This window comes from Myxocyprinus asiaticus, chromosome 45 (genome assembly GCF_019703515.2).
Source record: "Myxocyprinus asiaticus isolate MX2 ecotype Aquarium Trade chromosome 45, UBuf_Myxa_2, whole genome shotgun sequence".
Lineage (NCBI taxonomy): Eukaryota > Metazoa > Chordata > Actinopteri > Cypriniformes > Catostomidae > Myxocyprinus > Myxocyprinus asiaticus.
Genome location: NC_059388.1, coordinates 15,614,155 through 15,630,087, shown reverse-complemented (window position 1 = coordinate 15,630,087; position 15,933 = coordinate 15,614,155). Strand labels below are relative to the sequence as shown.

Genomic DNA, 15,933 nt, shown 5'->3' with positions numbered 1-15,933 from the left:
GATGAATTAGAGCAAAGACTGTGAGCCAGGCCTTCTCGTCCAACATCAGTGTCTGACCTCACAAATGCGCTTCTGGAAGAATGGTCAAAAATTCCCATAAACACACTCCTAAACCTTGTGGAAAGCCTTCCCAGAATAGTTGAAGCTGTTATAGCTGCAAAGGGTGGGCTGACGTCATATTAAACCCTATGGATTAAGAATGGGATGTCACTTAAGTTCATATGCGTCTAAAGGCAGGTGAGCGAATACTTTTGGCAATGTAGTGTGTGTGTGTGTGTGTGTGTGTGTGTGTGTGTTTGAAACGCTTCATTTTTGTGTCTGAACGAATGAGGACTTTTATTATGTTGAAAACGCGGAAGAGCTGCAAGTCTTACTGAAGTCACGTGAGGATTTATTTTCACATCACAACGATGCATTTGTTTCGCAGTGCCGAGTCATATAATACATTTAAACCGTAAGAATATCTGCGTCTGGGGAAATTAAAACACAGCAAAGCGGTTGACATGGACGAGGACGGGTTACCCATAGTGGGATCTGGTATCGATCTCACAAAGGTGTGTTTAATATCGCAAGATCAGCCGCAGCTCACATGACACACGCACATCTCTTGAGCTTCACAGATATGCATGAATCAGCTGATCTTTAATTTGAAACATTATACGTTCGTTTTAAGGTTCCAGCCATTCAACAGCGCAGAATCGTGGCTTTCCTCAACCAGTTCATAGTTCATACGGTCAGATTCCTGAACCGGTTTTCCACTGTATGTGAGGAGGTATGCTCACCTGCCATCACATCATTCCCCTCTTTACCATGTTATACATTTCCTACAGCTGTCTTTTTTCCCTCCGGTGTATTTTATTTTTATTTTTTATTTTTTTTATACAACAAGTATGTTTAACATGTTCAAAGTTCAATACAAACAAAATATATTAATACAAAATAAAATAAAATAATTATTTAGGGCTATCAAAATAAAAACAATTATGCATCGGTCAAATATTATCCATTTTTTATTGCTTTAATAATAAAAAAAATAAAAAAAAATCAGTCCTATAAAAATATTGCAATTCTGTGAGAAATAAATAAAAATTCTAAGTCAATGACCTGACAGAGTCTGTTTTCACAGAAACTGGCTACAGTATCGCTACGGATCCAGCAAATTGAGACCACGCTCAGCATTTTGGAAGCAAAGGTAACTTTCTCAGGGACCTCCATACCTGCATTACTTCATGAACTCATAATCTCACATGAAAAATTGGTGCATTAACTTGCAGTTGGCTTCTATTCCTGGTTTGGAAGAAGTGACAGTGGATGGAGTAAGACCGTCTGCAGAAACGAATGGTCCAGCAGTGGATGGCAGTCATGCCACAGTCTCCACGGGTCCCTCTCCTGAGGTAACCGCTATATTGAAATATGCATAGAGATAATGTATATGTAGCTTCATCACTAAATAAACCCTAACTATAATAACTAGGCATGAAATAATTATTTTAGTTGAAATCAGTTGATTTTCTTGCCATGTAGGAAATTTATTTGCCTGGAACAATGGTCAGTTATGCAGTTTAGTCATCATTATACAACAATATTTGACAGTAGAAATGAGATTTGGGTTTAAAATGCTGATGCAATATAGATGTATTACATACACTCATCGGCCACTTTATTAGGAACACCTGTACACCTACTTATTCATGCGATTATCTAATCAGCCAATCGTGTGGCAGCAGTGCAATGCATGAAATCATGCAGATACAGGTCAGGACCTTCAGTTAATGTTCACATCAACCATCAGAATGGGGAAAAAATGTGATCTCAGTGATTGGACCATGGTATGATTGTTGGTGCCAGACAGGCTGGTTGAGTATTTCTGTAACTGCTGATCTCCTGGGATTTTCACGCACAACAGCCTCTAGAATTTACTCAGCAGTTCTGTAGGCGAAAATGGCTTGTTAATAACAGAGGTCAGAGGAGAATGGCCAGACCGGTCCAAGCTGACAGGAAGGTGACAGTAACCCAAATAAACACGTTACAACAGTGCTATGCAGAGAAGCATTTTTGAATGCACAACATGTCGAACATGGAGGCGGATTGTCTACAACAGCAAAAGACCCCTCCGGGTACCACTACTGTCAGCCAAGAACAGAAAACTGAGGCTTTAGTGGGCCTACCATTTGTGTACCTCAGCAATACGTTCAGAAATACTCAAACCAGTCCGTCAGGCACTAACAATCATGCCACGCTTGTAATCACTGAGATCACATTTTTTCCCCATTCTGATGGTTGATGTGAACATTAACTGAAGCTCCTGACCCGTATCTGCATGATTTTATGCACTGCACTGCTGCCACATGATTGGCTGATTAGATAATTGCGTGAATATGTAGATGTACTGGTGTACCTAATAAAGTGGCCGGTGAGTGTATACTGATATGGAAGTCCTTCACAATCAATCTTATGTTATCAATTGACATTACTAAATCAACCTTTCAGGCAATTCCACAAGCACAGAGGGCCCCACTGGAGCCGAAAGCTGAGGCCCCATTGGAAAATATGATGACTGTAGCCAAAGACCCACGATATGCCAGATATCTGAAAATGGTGCAAGTGGTACGTGTTTTTTTTCTGTTATTTTTCTTCTAAAATAGGTAACCCGTTGCCCTGGTTGTGCCATGTTGAAATGTACAAAAAAATGTAATATCTTGCTTTGTTACACAGGGTGTTCCAGTAATGGCTATTAAAAATAAGATGGTAATGGAGGGTTTGGACCCCAGTTTGCTCGAGTAAGTGTTTATATTACATTATTTGTTTCTGTCACTGTTTGTGTGACTAATGCAATTTGTGTTGTAGCTGAATTATTTGCTTTTTGTGTATCCTCTAGTACCCCTGATGCACCTGTTCCAGACGGTGCCAAAAAAGGGGCAGATGAGCAAGATGATGACAGCTCAGGCAGCGAATCGTCCTTTAGCGACTGATTGGTCCCACCCCTTGACTAATGAACTTTGTATTGGACAGGCCGTTATTTACATTGCTCATCTCAAAGCAGGGTAAATGCACGTAAAAGTCCTTGCATGGGACAGACAAGCTGCCATCATTAGATGGAGTGAGTGTGATTGGGTTAATCAATGCAGTGACACTGTAGTGATGGTACTACATTATGGATGTGTTACATCTCAGAGAGAGCGTACCAGACATGCCGCCCCTGATAGTGGTGGTTTCTAAAGGCAGCTGCTCACTGGGTGAGATTGATTCATGATTATTTTATAATTAGTCCATTTAAATCTGCTTAAGTGCTACATTTATTAATATGAACATCTTTTGCCTGACATGTTACTTGCATAAAATGTTAATCTAATAACAATAAATGATGTCAGTGACTTCTTTTTTTATTTTATTTTTTAATAAATAGACACAAGCAGCTTAGTAACTATGTTAGGAAGTTGATTTGAGAAGTGTAATTCAGTGTTCAATATTCATATTTCATATGGGATTAGGTTTTGATTTTTGTAAATTCATCTTACATTGCCACTGAAGCAGATTTGATTAATATCACTAACACAAATTACACAGATTACACACATTTGTGAGTTTCAGTACTGATCGTGTAGCACAGCTACAGATTTGCTTACACTGCCTTTTTCAAATGTAACTTTTTAAAATATCATTATGTCATAGATGAGTTCAATGCAATGAAATTACTTTAAATATACACCACCATTCCAATCAGTGGAAGCAATCGTCAGTCCTCTAGACTGTTCAGTTATGACATCACCATCATTTGCTTTTATTTCACAAAAACAGACACACATTTTGCAAGAGCACACTGCAAGCAACTGACATACATTCAAATTGCATTGAGTAAAGTGGGAGGGTAAAACACTCCCGTGGTTCACTCTCAGCTGCGTTATATTTACAAGGTTAAACAAATATCATCAACATTGCACAACATAAAAACTTTAACAGGAGATTGGTTTACTCTGTAGTACAGTAATAAATGCAAACATATATGTGAGACATTTGAATGTCCTCAATTTTATTTTTGTCTTGATTGATTATTAAATACTTAATGAATGAAAATAATTATCAAGCAGCTTTCTAAATTTCTTGGCCTCAAATGGTTAGCGTGTATTACATTTCAAGTACATGTTTTGTGCATCTTTGCAAAACCAAGATTTAATCAAAAAATCAACTGATTAAAGATCAAGCTACAAAAATATACACTGCAAATTACACAGTACATTGTCAGGCCTTTCAAAGTTTGAAAAGGTAGTAAGTTGTAAAAAAAATATAATTCTGTTAAAGGGAAAGTAACCAAAAATGTAAATTCTGTTATCCACTCACCCTCATGCCATCCCAGATGTGTATGACTTTCTTTCTTTTGAACACAAACCAAGATTTTTAGAAGAATATTTCAGCTCTGTAGGTCCATACAATACAAGTGAATGGTGACTAAAACTTTAAAGGTCCAAAAAGCACATAAAGGCAGCATAAAATAAATCCACACCTGTCATATCGCTTCTGAAGACATGGATTTAACCACTGGAGACTTATGAACTTGTTTTATGCTGCCTTTTTGTGCTTTTTGGACCTTTAAAGTTCTGGTCACCATTCACTTGCATTGTATGGACCTACAGAGCTTAAATATTCTTCTAAAAATCTTTGTGTTCTGCAGAAGAAAGAAAGTCATACACATCTGGGATGGCATGAGGGTGAGCAAATGATGAGAGAACTTTCATTTTTGGGTGAACTATCCCTTTAAAAATGCACCATAATTCATTCTATAACACAGTATGATGTTGGTCACGAATACTCCATTAAATTAACAGTCAGTTTCAGAGTGAATTGCTGCAGGAATAAGAGAAAGGATCATGTGAGATGTGGCACTAATTCTAATTACAGTAAAATGAATGTAATTCTGATTAAAAATATCTGAAATGTAAAAAAACAAAAAACGAATATGTTTGATGTACACACCTTGAACTCTTGGATGTATGTCAAGAAGAAGAAAATGAAACTGAAGGTAGTGATCCATTCACACGCAACACTAACAATATGAAGTGTGTAATCCTTCAGAAGCAGGAAATAAAAAATCAAGCAAGTTTAAACATGCCTATATACTGCTCTTATAGTTATGTCCTCTGGTTTTAGTGTTTAAATGTTTGGTTAGTGGGCATTAACAAAAACATAAGTTCTACCTTATCATCAGTGTTCCAGTGAAGTTTGCTTGTTCCAACAGAAACTGCGCAGAAAATGGCTGGTTGGAGATGTTAAATGAAATCTACAGTATCAATGATAAAAGTGTTCACAGGAAATATGTTATTTTTAACAGGAAATGTTCAGGAGACGTTAGGCAGAATGACAGGCTCACCATTCACTTTCATTTTATGGAAAAAATAGATGCATTGAAAGTAAATGGTGACTAAATGCCTAACATCTCCTTTTGTGTTCCACAGGAAAAAAGAAAGTTAAATTGGTTTGGAACAACATGGGGATGAGCAAATTAAATTATTAAAATTTTTAGGTGAATTATCCCTTTAACTGTATTCAAAAAGGATACTGGGAAATACTGCCAGGAAGGCCAGTACAGCAAAGAATGTGCGGAAATGACACATGCACTTTGAAGATCCATAAGGATGAGCACGGTATGATATCACGCTCTGAAGGACAGTGTATATAACCCCAGAAATGAAGAATAGTAAAGCCCCAAAATCATGGACGGCCATCACTGTTGTCTCCTAAAACACAACATCACAGTCACAATGGAATTTATTTGTTTGCCGTGAAATGTTTACTAAGAATTCTTGTTTAATAAGACACACACACATGAACTTTTTTAAATTCCTCTTTAAGCATAATAAACATGAAAGGCATTAACTAGACGTACCTGAAATGTAGCCACAAAACACATGCCGACACATGAGATTATGCCAAAACCAAAAGAAGCCTTGTTCAGACAGAGGGACATGCTACCTGTTCTCTCATGTACTCTCTCTACAAACTTATATTCAGCATACATGGTGGCAAATGCTGAAAAACAAATAAATATATATAGAATTAAAGTGTATACGTTTTGCACCACCAAATAGAACTGCTAATGAAATTGTAACAGGTTTCCCGAACACTTCTCTCATCTGCCATTGGTTGGAAAATTGTAAACTGAAAAAAAAAAATAAATAATAATAATAAATAATTGTTGCTTTAGCTTAATTCAATTGTGGACATTGGTTCCACACAATGAAAATGAGTTTCTTTGATATGGAATTAAAATGTAGGCTCTGCTCAAATAATTTGTGTAGCTAAAACCTAAATGAACTGTGTAGCAAAAATCTAAATTAATTGAATTAACCTAACTTAAAATATGATCTGCTCTAATAACTCTATTGAACCTTGCAACTTGTTACTATAACAAGTTTGGTGCTGCTGAAAGTTTGCATGTCCCCAATCAGTCATTATACTGTTGATCCTCAGTATTTGCTTCATGAGAAAAGCAATTCACACTAATTTTCCAATCCTAATGTACCCAACCTCGACCTAACAATTAGCTCCATCTCTTCTCCACAATGGTAACCTCCAAAAAACTTCTCTAAATCCCAACATAACAGAACATGAAACCTTAACAAGTCTCCCATTTGATTTGATTTAGCATAGAAATACATTGAAATAACACTTCATTTTAAAATGTACTCTCCCAATCCAGTTTCCAAACAATGCATGCTGGGAACTGGAAATCCCTTGCCCGGCTTCAGCAAAACATTGATGCAACAAATATTGTTCGCATTGTCCCAACACAATTGGATTAACTGAACATTGATGGATTGTGCACAATGAAATCAAGTTGAGACCAAATGCTCAAGAAATGTTGCATTAGCTTATTTTAAATAAGTTAACTGAGCATTCAGTAAAAATCACTTTGAGTGAACACCATCCATTAGAAGTCTGAATCCATTTGAACATTTCATAGCAATGCGATCATATCACATTCTGATGGCTGATTAGATAATCGCATGAATAAGTAGATGTACAGGTGTACCTAATAAAGAGGCCGGTGAGTGTATACTGATATGGAAGTTCATGTGTTGAATCTAACGTGGACTAAACGCAATATAATTATGTTCTCATGTTAAACATAAATGTATTAAATTGATTTAAGTGTTCTGGTTTAGTAATTTAAACAGAGCTGCTTTCCCTTTTTCAGTGTATACAGGGCCGTAGCTAGTGGGGTGAAAGGCAGGAACAATTCTAGGGGCCCAAAGGTACGGCATGACAAATTCGAAACTGTATTACTTTAATAGGTAAGAGGCCCAGAATTAGTTGCTACGGCCCTGAGTGTCTATACAGTATGTGGACTAAAAAGCAATGCACAGTTACCAAGGTATTGTTGCACTGATCATCCTGCTAATGCATGGACAATTTTTAAATGAAAAATGTAACTATCCAGAATAAATGAAGGAATGTAAAGGTCACACGGGATTTGATATTCGGTTTCATTTCTTCAGCTGGTGTCTGAGGTTTTATCTAAAATTCTGCACTGCCTGTGTTTCTGGATTGTAACACACTGAACTCCAGCTGCATGTCACAGATGAGAAAATTACTATTTTCGTTTTCAACAGAAAGAGAAGTGAGACTATAATCACAGAGATCCCATAGTTGCTAAATAAAAGTCCACTCGAGACATTCCCAGTGCTGTCCGCTCACATGTCAAACCCAAGCAGTGTGCAGTCGATTTCAATTCACCAATTGTGAAATTTCCAAAAGGGTTGCGACACTAGGTAACAGTAAGGAGCTACTTGGGGATTTACACTTCTTTTGAAATCCTGTTTGACTGAAAAATGAGTATGCTGTTTTTTGAAATTATTCAGAGTCCTACCTGCAAAGGCAGTGATTGTCGACATGAATCCAAACACACAGCTCTCAGGAGGGGTGGCCCCTGTATCGCTGATAAAAAGATAAAAACTGATTTTCACAGACATTTCAACATGTGAAATAATCATAAGTTTTGTCTTCAAAATAAGTTGCATGCACACACAAAAGTGTGTGCCCTTTGCAACAATAACTTCTAGGTGTACAAGATACTTTGACATGTTTTACAGTATAATAGGCCTAATATTGATGTATAATGCAGGGTGTAGTATGCACTATAATGAGAGCTCTTTTGTCAAGTACACCTATTCATCACCTAGAATAGCTGCTTTATCTACAGCAAGGTGAGACAGGTTAAATTGCGAGTGGTCAGTGGATATTTACTACGGGTTACCTTCTTTCAGGGCATCTAGTGGATGTTTATCCTTACTCGCCCTGTACTGAATACTAACCCATTAATGAACGCAAGCCAACACTCAACATTTCAATGGAAAACGAAACTAAACGAACTAACTCTCTGCAAAAACTTATTATTTTCTCCCCATACTTTTTTACAATCAACATATAAAGGAACATATATATGCATAAATATGTTCTTGTTGTCAGTGTTAAAACTTTACAAACATTTTCTCGTCTATCTGTATGGTAAGAGCTATGAACGCATTTCTTATCCAGATGTGTAAAGTTGAGCACACTGATACAAATAAACCACATACCTTATATAAGGAAGAACAACATCAACATCTCGTCGTAACAGTGCGATAATATAAGAAACAATGAACGTGATCGATGACCAAATGACCAGGAAAGTAGGTAATAAGCACATTCCTTCCATAAACCAAACCATCTTGCCTGAGGGGCGAATGTAATCGGTGCATCACCATTCAAGGAGACAAAAGAACAAAAGTTAGTCGCAGTGATGAGATATCATTAAGCTGTTGTATGTAAACACGGGCGAGTTCCCTACAGATCCAACTACAGTATACCCAATAACCTGACGTTTAAAACAGGATCGCTATTGTCACGTGTTTACAGTGAATGTATGTTTCCCTTCCTCGTTATTTTATTGATTAATAGCCTGCTGTACAACAGATCTTTCTTCCTTCCTTCCTTTCTTTCTAATTACACTTTTTTTGTGTGTAATTAGAAAGGGTTTTATTTTATTTTATTATCTCTGACTGTCTTTCCATTTCACTTTGTTGATATACAATAAACCATTTGTCGTAGTGTTTTTAAGGGGGACTCTGATAGGCAATATTTATTTATTTAATCCAACATATATTAGCCAAGTTTTTATAAATGGCCATTGAACCCAAAAAATCAATAGAAATGACACTAGCTCTTGTGCATCACACAGATGTCTATTCAATGTGTGTTTACTTTTTTATTTATTTGATTTGCTCATCTGCAATACGTCTATAAGATGTTTCCTCTCAGATGTCAATAAGACATTCAGCAGATGTCTTTAAGATGTTTACGGTTTAGAATGTTTGTAAATCTGATCTTGCTAAGTTGTTTAGCAGATGTTACTACACTCGGTGACCTATATGAGAGTGGAGTGTTGAGATCCTTTGAAATTTTGGTTCAACATTTTGAGATTCCCAGATCTCAATTCTTTAAGTATTTACAGCTGAGCCACCTGCTCTGTACTATTTTTGGGAGTAGCATACAACCCCCTTAAATCGGCAGATACTCAGGGAGAGGTGATTACTGCTTTTGGAAGTAATCATGAGGCATCAGTGTATTACTCCCTGTTAATTCAGAGTCTGGGTGACGGAGCTTCAACTTCTCTCAAGAGATTATGGGAGAGAGATTTAAACTTGGTACTGGAGGAAGGAGAGTGGGCTAGGATTCTAAAAACCATCAAGTCTACATCTAGAGATGCAAGGGTGTGCCATATGCAGTATCAAGATTTTATATAGATTCTATTGGACCCCCTCTATATTGTAAAGGCTTGGTCTTAAAGACACACCCACCTGCTGGCGATGCCAATCAGAAGATGGAGACACAACCCATGTTTTTTGGTGGTGTGTTAAGATCCAAGAATTTTGGATGAAGGTTCAGAGTTTTATGTGTGACGTATTGGGCACTCAAATTTCATTTGCCCCAGACTCTGTATTTTAGGCGATGGGGCGGTCATCAATATAGGGGATAAACACATAAAAAATTGGGTTCTGACCAGTATTATGATTGGCAGATAGATTGTTTTAAGGGGATGGAAGTCGGCTGGAGCGCCCTCATTTCGGGAGTGGTGCACGGAGATGGGGAGGCTGGGGAACTGATATTCGTTTAATGGGAAATGGGGCAGCTATTTGGCATTTTTGGGGGGCTCTCGGGGAGGAGCAGTGGAGAGAGAAGCATAGTTTTAAATGTGTGTGATTATATATATAAATGCAATCAGTAACATAATCTCATAGATTACATTTTTGCAGTAATCTAATCTGATTATTTTTGGATTACTTTTGCATTACTTTCAACCTAATTCTATTTTATTTTATGTCACATGCATTTGAGTAGGATAATCATTTTAACATAAAAGTGGAAAATGTATTCCATTCTTTATTACTAACAAAATGAGCATAACTAAAAGAGCTCCTTATGACATTTTTGAAAAGTGCATTGAACATAACATGAATTAAATAAACAAAATCTAACAGCAATGACAGTGCATGGCCAAAGTTTATAATTCAATACACTGAGACATCAACTTATTTTAATTTTAAGTGCATAGAACAATAGCAGCATTACAAACATTAATGACCATAAAATCAACAGCAATGATGTTGCATAGGTCAAAGCTTTCATCTAAAAACACAGAATCACTTTTAACCCTTACTGCTTACTGATAGTCCATCACCTATTCCAAAGCTGAGGTGCATATCTTACTGTTGTAACGTAAAAGGAGCACATGCTCAAAATCTTCATCTATGAGACTATTGCACTTTGGGGTAAGAATATGATGATACTGATATTAATGTTATCAATAAATGATTAACAATTTACTGCCATTGCCTTGTTAATATGTTATCAAGTAATCTATAAAAAAGTAACTGTAGTCCAATTATGAGTATATTAAAATGTAATCTATTCTAATTACAAGTACTTTATTTTTGTAATCTGATTACATAATCCAGATTACATGTATTCAGTTACTACCCAGCACTGATAATGACACCAAATTAATTAAAAACACAAGAATATGATGATACTGATTGATATGAAAATTATCAATAAATTATGAACAATTTACTGCCATTGCCTTGTTAATATGTAATCATGTAATCTATAAAAAAGTAACTGCGATCCGATTACGAGTATTTTAAAATGTAATCTAATCCAATCAAAAGTACTTGATTTTTGTTATCGTAATTGTGAAAATTATCAATAAATTATGAACAATGGGGGCCTGGGTAGCTCAGTGGTAAAATATGCTGGCTACCACCCCTGAAGTTTGCTAGCTAGTTCGAATCCCAGGGCGTGCTGAGTGACTCCAGCCAGGTCTCCTAAGCAACCAAATTGGCCCGGTTGCTAGGGAGGGTAGAGTCGCATGGGGTAAACTCCTCGTGGTCACTAAAATGTGGTTTGTTCTCGGTGGGGCGCATGGTGAGTTGAGCATGGTTGCCATGGTGGATGGCGTGAAGCCTCCACATGTGCTATGTCTCTGTGGCAACGCGCTCAACAAGCCACATGATAAGATGCACGGGTTGACAGTCTCAGATGCAGAGGCAACTGGGATTCGTCCTCTGCCACTCGGACTGAGGCAAATCACTACATGACCACAAGGACTTAAAAGCACATTGGGAATTGGACATTCCAAATTGGGAGAAAAAGGGGAAAAATCCCCCCATAAAAAAATAATAATAATAATTAACAATTTACTGCCATTGCCTTGTTAATATGTAATCATGTAATCTATAAAAAAGTAACTGCAATTCGATTACAAGTATTTTAAAATGTAATCTAATCCAATCAAAAGTACTTTTTGTAATCGCATTACATAATCCAGATTACATGTAATCTGACTACCCAGCACTGATAATGACACCAAATTAATAAAAAAAACCACACAAATGTAGTGACCCGCCTTATGTTCTCCATTATGTGCATGTTTGTGATGACACAAGTTGATTGTGGAAAAGCTCCGGGGTTTACCAGACTCTGAAAGAGTCTGAAACCAGACCAAGCCTGCCGGGGGTTCAGGGAACAATCCCACTAGGATTCAGACCGCTCAAACATGCTTCCGTTGTGAATTGGGGAACACTTCCACGTTCAGGATGAAGGTGAATAGGCATTAGACTACACTGTTTATATCACTCCGCTTTTCCATCACTTTATCAAATTAGTGGTGGGGATTTTACTTCATTGTTCATTTTTATTTCTTTTCCTGATTTGTTCAGTTTGATTTGATTTCTTTCCCTGATTCATTCAGTGACTGGAGATTCTGAAGATTGCTTATTTTTCTGGGTTTTTAGAACATTTTAGAGTGTAAAATAAGGTCTGTGGTGAACATTACTAGATGATATGTGGATGTTTTGTTCTACAACATAAATGACACACTTTCATACCTCAAACATGAATTTTGAAGCCGCTGTGTGTGTTTTTTAAAGTATGTAATTCAATAGGGCTTCAAAAGTCACGTTTGAGGTATGAAAGTGTGTAATTTATGTTGTAGAACAAAACGTTCATGCATCGTCAAGTAATGTTTACCACAGACCTTATTTTTTCTCATAAGTTCAAAAACCCCATTATAAAACCCATAGGAAAATCCAGAGGGAACCCATGGCGAATTATCTTCCGGGTTTTTGGACTACAAGCTGTGGTACGAGGCCACGGCCAAATCACAGTCGTGCTTATATACGGAATTTCTTAATTTCTTTTAATTATACATTTACATTTCCAATAAGACAAGTTAAACTAAACATGAATGTTCATCATGATGGCGCTGCAGATGGCTGCCTCGATGTGGAGCTCCTCAGTTTTTGTTTGTTTGTCCTATGTTTAGTAATCTTTTTCCAGTCAGTTTTAATAGAGACGAACTGCTGAACATTTGACAGCATGTACCAGACAATCTTTTCCTGGTTTTCGAATATTCAGACGTTTTGCTAGACATTTTAGTTGGAGGTGCAGCTCTGCTATTCAAGAGACGCAGGCGAGGGAGACGAGCCGGTGCGCTGGTCAAACTCTGTCGGCACGGATTACGAACAGCGCTGCCGAGTATTCACTTAGCGAATCTCCGCTCTCTTCCTAACAAAACGGACGAACTACATCTCCTCACCCGCACAAACAAGGACTTTTCAACCTCTGCTGCCTCGTGCTTCACAGAAACCTGGCTGAGTGAAACCATTCCGGACAGCACGTTACATCTGCCGGGCTTCCAGCTGTTCAGAGCGGATCGCACCACGGAGTTAAGGGGGAAAACGAGAGGCGGTGGAACATGCTTTTATATCAATGAAAGTTGGTGTACAGATGTAAAAACGTTAAAGAGGATGTGCTGTCCTAATTTGGAAGCTCTCTTTATTAACTGTAAGCCGTTCTACTTGCCACGGGAGTTTTCCTCGTTTATTCTGGTGAGTGTGTATATGGCACCAAATGCGTGCGTGAATGCTGCACTGCAACAGCTGACTGATCAAATCACAGACATGAAACAACAATACCCAGACTCAGTTATTATTATTCTTGGGGATTTTAACAAAGAAAATCTCACACATGAACTGCCCCAATACAAACAGCACATTGCATACCCCACTAGAGACAGGAACATACTGGATCATTGTTACACAACAATAAAGGATGCATATCGCTCTGTCCCTAGAGCAGCTTTGGGACTCTCTGATCACTGTCTGGTTCATCTTCTTCCAACCTACAGGCAGAAATTAAAATCAACCAAGCCTGTTGTAAAGACTGTAAAGAGATGGACCAATGAAGCAGAGCGGAAACTACAAGCCTGCTTCGATTGCACGGATTGGAGTGTTTTTGAGGCTGCAGCCACAGACCTGGACGAGCTCACTGATACTGTTTCATCAGTTTCTGTGAGAATATGTGCATTTCTTCTAGGACTTATTTAAAGTTCAACAATGACAAACCGTGGTTTACAGCAGAGCTCAGGCAGCTTCGTCAGGCCAGAGAGGATGCTTACAGGGGTGGGGATAAGTCTTGTCCAATAAGGCCAGGAACACACTGTACAAGGAAATCAGTGGTTAAAAGAAGATACTCTGAGAAGCTGAAAACAAGTTTTCAGCTAACGACCTTGCATCAGTGTGGAGTGGCATGAAACAACTCACAAATTACAGAACTCCTACCCCCAACCCTGTAGGGAACCAACAACTGGCTGACGACCTGAATGTGTTCTATTGCAGATTTGAAAGGCCCAATCTCACACCCCACACCCACTCTGACCTTTACTTCATACAAACACCAACACCTCCTGCAACCCCCCTCCTCCCCCCTCCTGCTACTCAACTTGCACTTAAGATCTTTGAACATGATGTGAGCCGCGTCTTTCGGAAACAAAAGACGAGGAAAGCTTCAGGCCCAGATGGCGTCTCACCAGTGTGTCTTCGATCCTGTGCTAACCAGCTGGCCCCCATCTTCACACAGATCTAAAATAGATCACTGGAGCAGTGTGAAATCCCATGCTGCTTCAAACGCTCAATCGTTACTCCTGTCCCAAAGAAACCAAAAATCACAGTACTTAATGACTACAGACCTGTCGCCCTGACGTCTGTGGTCATGAATTCATTTGAGAGACTGGTTTTGGCCCACCTGAAGGATATCACTGGACCCTTTCTAGGTCCCCTTCAATTTGCTTATCGAGCAAACAAGTCCGTGGATGATGCAGTCAACATGGGATTGCATCATATCCTGTAACATCTGGACAGACCAGGGACATATGCAAGGATCCTTTTTGTGGACTTCATTTCAGCTTTCAACACCATAATCCCAGTTATATTCCAGAATAAATTACACCAACTCCCTGTTCCCAAGTCTATCTGTCAGTGGATTACCAGCTTTCTGACAGACAGGCAGCAGCTTGTGAGATAGGGGAAACTCACTTCTAGCACCTGTACAGTCAGCACTGGTGCCCCCCAGGGATGTGTGCTCTCCCCACTACTCTTCTCCCTCTACACCAACGACTGCATCACCAAGGACCCCTCTGTCAAGCTCCTGAAGTTTGCAGACAACACCACTGTCATCGGCCTCATCTGAGATGACGATGAGTCTGCATACAGAAGGGAGTAGGTTGAACAGCTGGCTGTCTGGTGCAGTCAAAACAACCTTGAGCTGAACACGCTCAAAACAGTGGAGATGATTGTGGACTTTAGGAGGAACACCCCAACACTGACCCCCCTCACCATTCTAAACAGCACTGTGGCAGCAGTGAAGTCATTCAGGTTCCTGGGTACTACCATCTCACAGGACCTGAAGTGGGAGGCCCACATTGACTCCATTGTGAATAAGGCCCAGCAGAGGTTGTACTTCCTTCACCAGCTGAGGAAGTTCAACCTGCCACAGGCGCTGCTGATACAGTTTTACTCAGCAGTCATTGAGTCTGTCCTCTGCACTTCAATAACTGTCTGGTTTGGTTCAGCTACGAAATCAGACATCAGAAGACTACAAAGGACAGTTTGGACTGCTGAGAGGATTATTGGTTGCCCCCTGCCCCCCTTCAAGAACTATACACTTCTAGAGTGAGGAAAAAGGCTGGAAAAATCACTCTGGACCCCACTCACCCATCCCAAAACCTTTTTGAACTGTTGCCTTCTGGCCGACGCTTCAGAGCTCTGAACACCAGAACCGTCAGGCACAGGAACAGTTTTTTCCCTTGAGCAATAACTATGTGCAATACACAGTTTTGTCTTTTTTATATTTATTCAACACGTCCAACCTCTTCTGCCATTTCATTCCTCTTAAAAAAACTAAAATAAAAAAAATTAATTTTGCACTGTACATAACAGTATGTATTAGATTTGCAGTATCCATGTGTATGTGTGTATGTATGTATGTGTGTGTGTTCATATGTGTATAATTAGTTTTTTTTAATTTTTTTTTTATTATTATCTATGTCTTGCTGCTGTT

The 15,933-nt window shown here is 38.6% G+C and overlaps 2 protein-coding genes across 2 annotated transcripts; one reads left to right on the top strand and one right to left on the bottom strand.

Moving 5' to 3' along the window:
* The first annotated feature begins 359 nt into the window (after positions 1 to 359).
* Positions 360 to 4,584, top strand: washc3 (WASH complex subunit 3). Its single transcript, XM_051687933.1, has 7 exons — positions 360 to 554; positions 674 to 772; positions 1,127 to 1,192; positions 1,275 to 1,394; positions 2,491 to 2,607; positions 2,716 to 2,780; positions 2,879 to 4,584. Exons 1-7 carry the CDS (start codon positions 504 to 506, stop codon positions 2,970 to 2,972), a joined length of 612 nt encoding a protein of 203 aa, XP_051543893.1. The 5' UTR covers positions 360 to 503; the 3' UTR covers positions 2,973 to 4,584.
* An 81-nt stretch (positions 4,585 to 4,665) lies between these two features.
* On the bottom strand, positions 4,666 to 8,914 carry LOC127434886 (DNA damage-regulated autophagy modulator protein 1-like). Its single transcript, XM_051687932.1, has 7 exons — positions 8,574 to 8,914; positions 7,865 to 7,932; positions 5,882 to 6,024; positions 5,555 to 5,732; positions 5,193 to 5,251; positions 4,972 to 5,064; positions 4,666 to 4,842 (listed from the first exon to the last, which is right to left on the bottom strand). The coding sequence occupies exons 1-7, from the start codon at positions 8,702 to 8,704 to the stop codon at positions 4,798 to 4,800; spliced, it is 717 nt and encodes a 238-aa protein (XP_051543892.1). The 5' UTR covers positions 8,705 to 8,914; the 3' UTR covers positions 4,666 to 4,797.
* Positions 8,915 to 15,933: the final 7,019 nt, after the last annotated feature.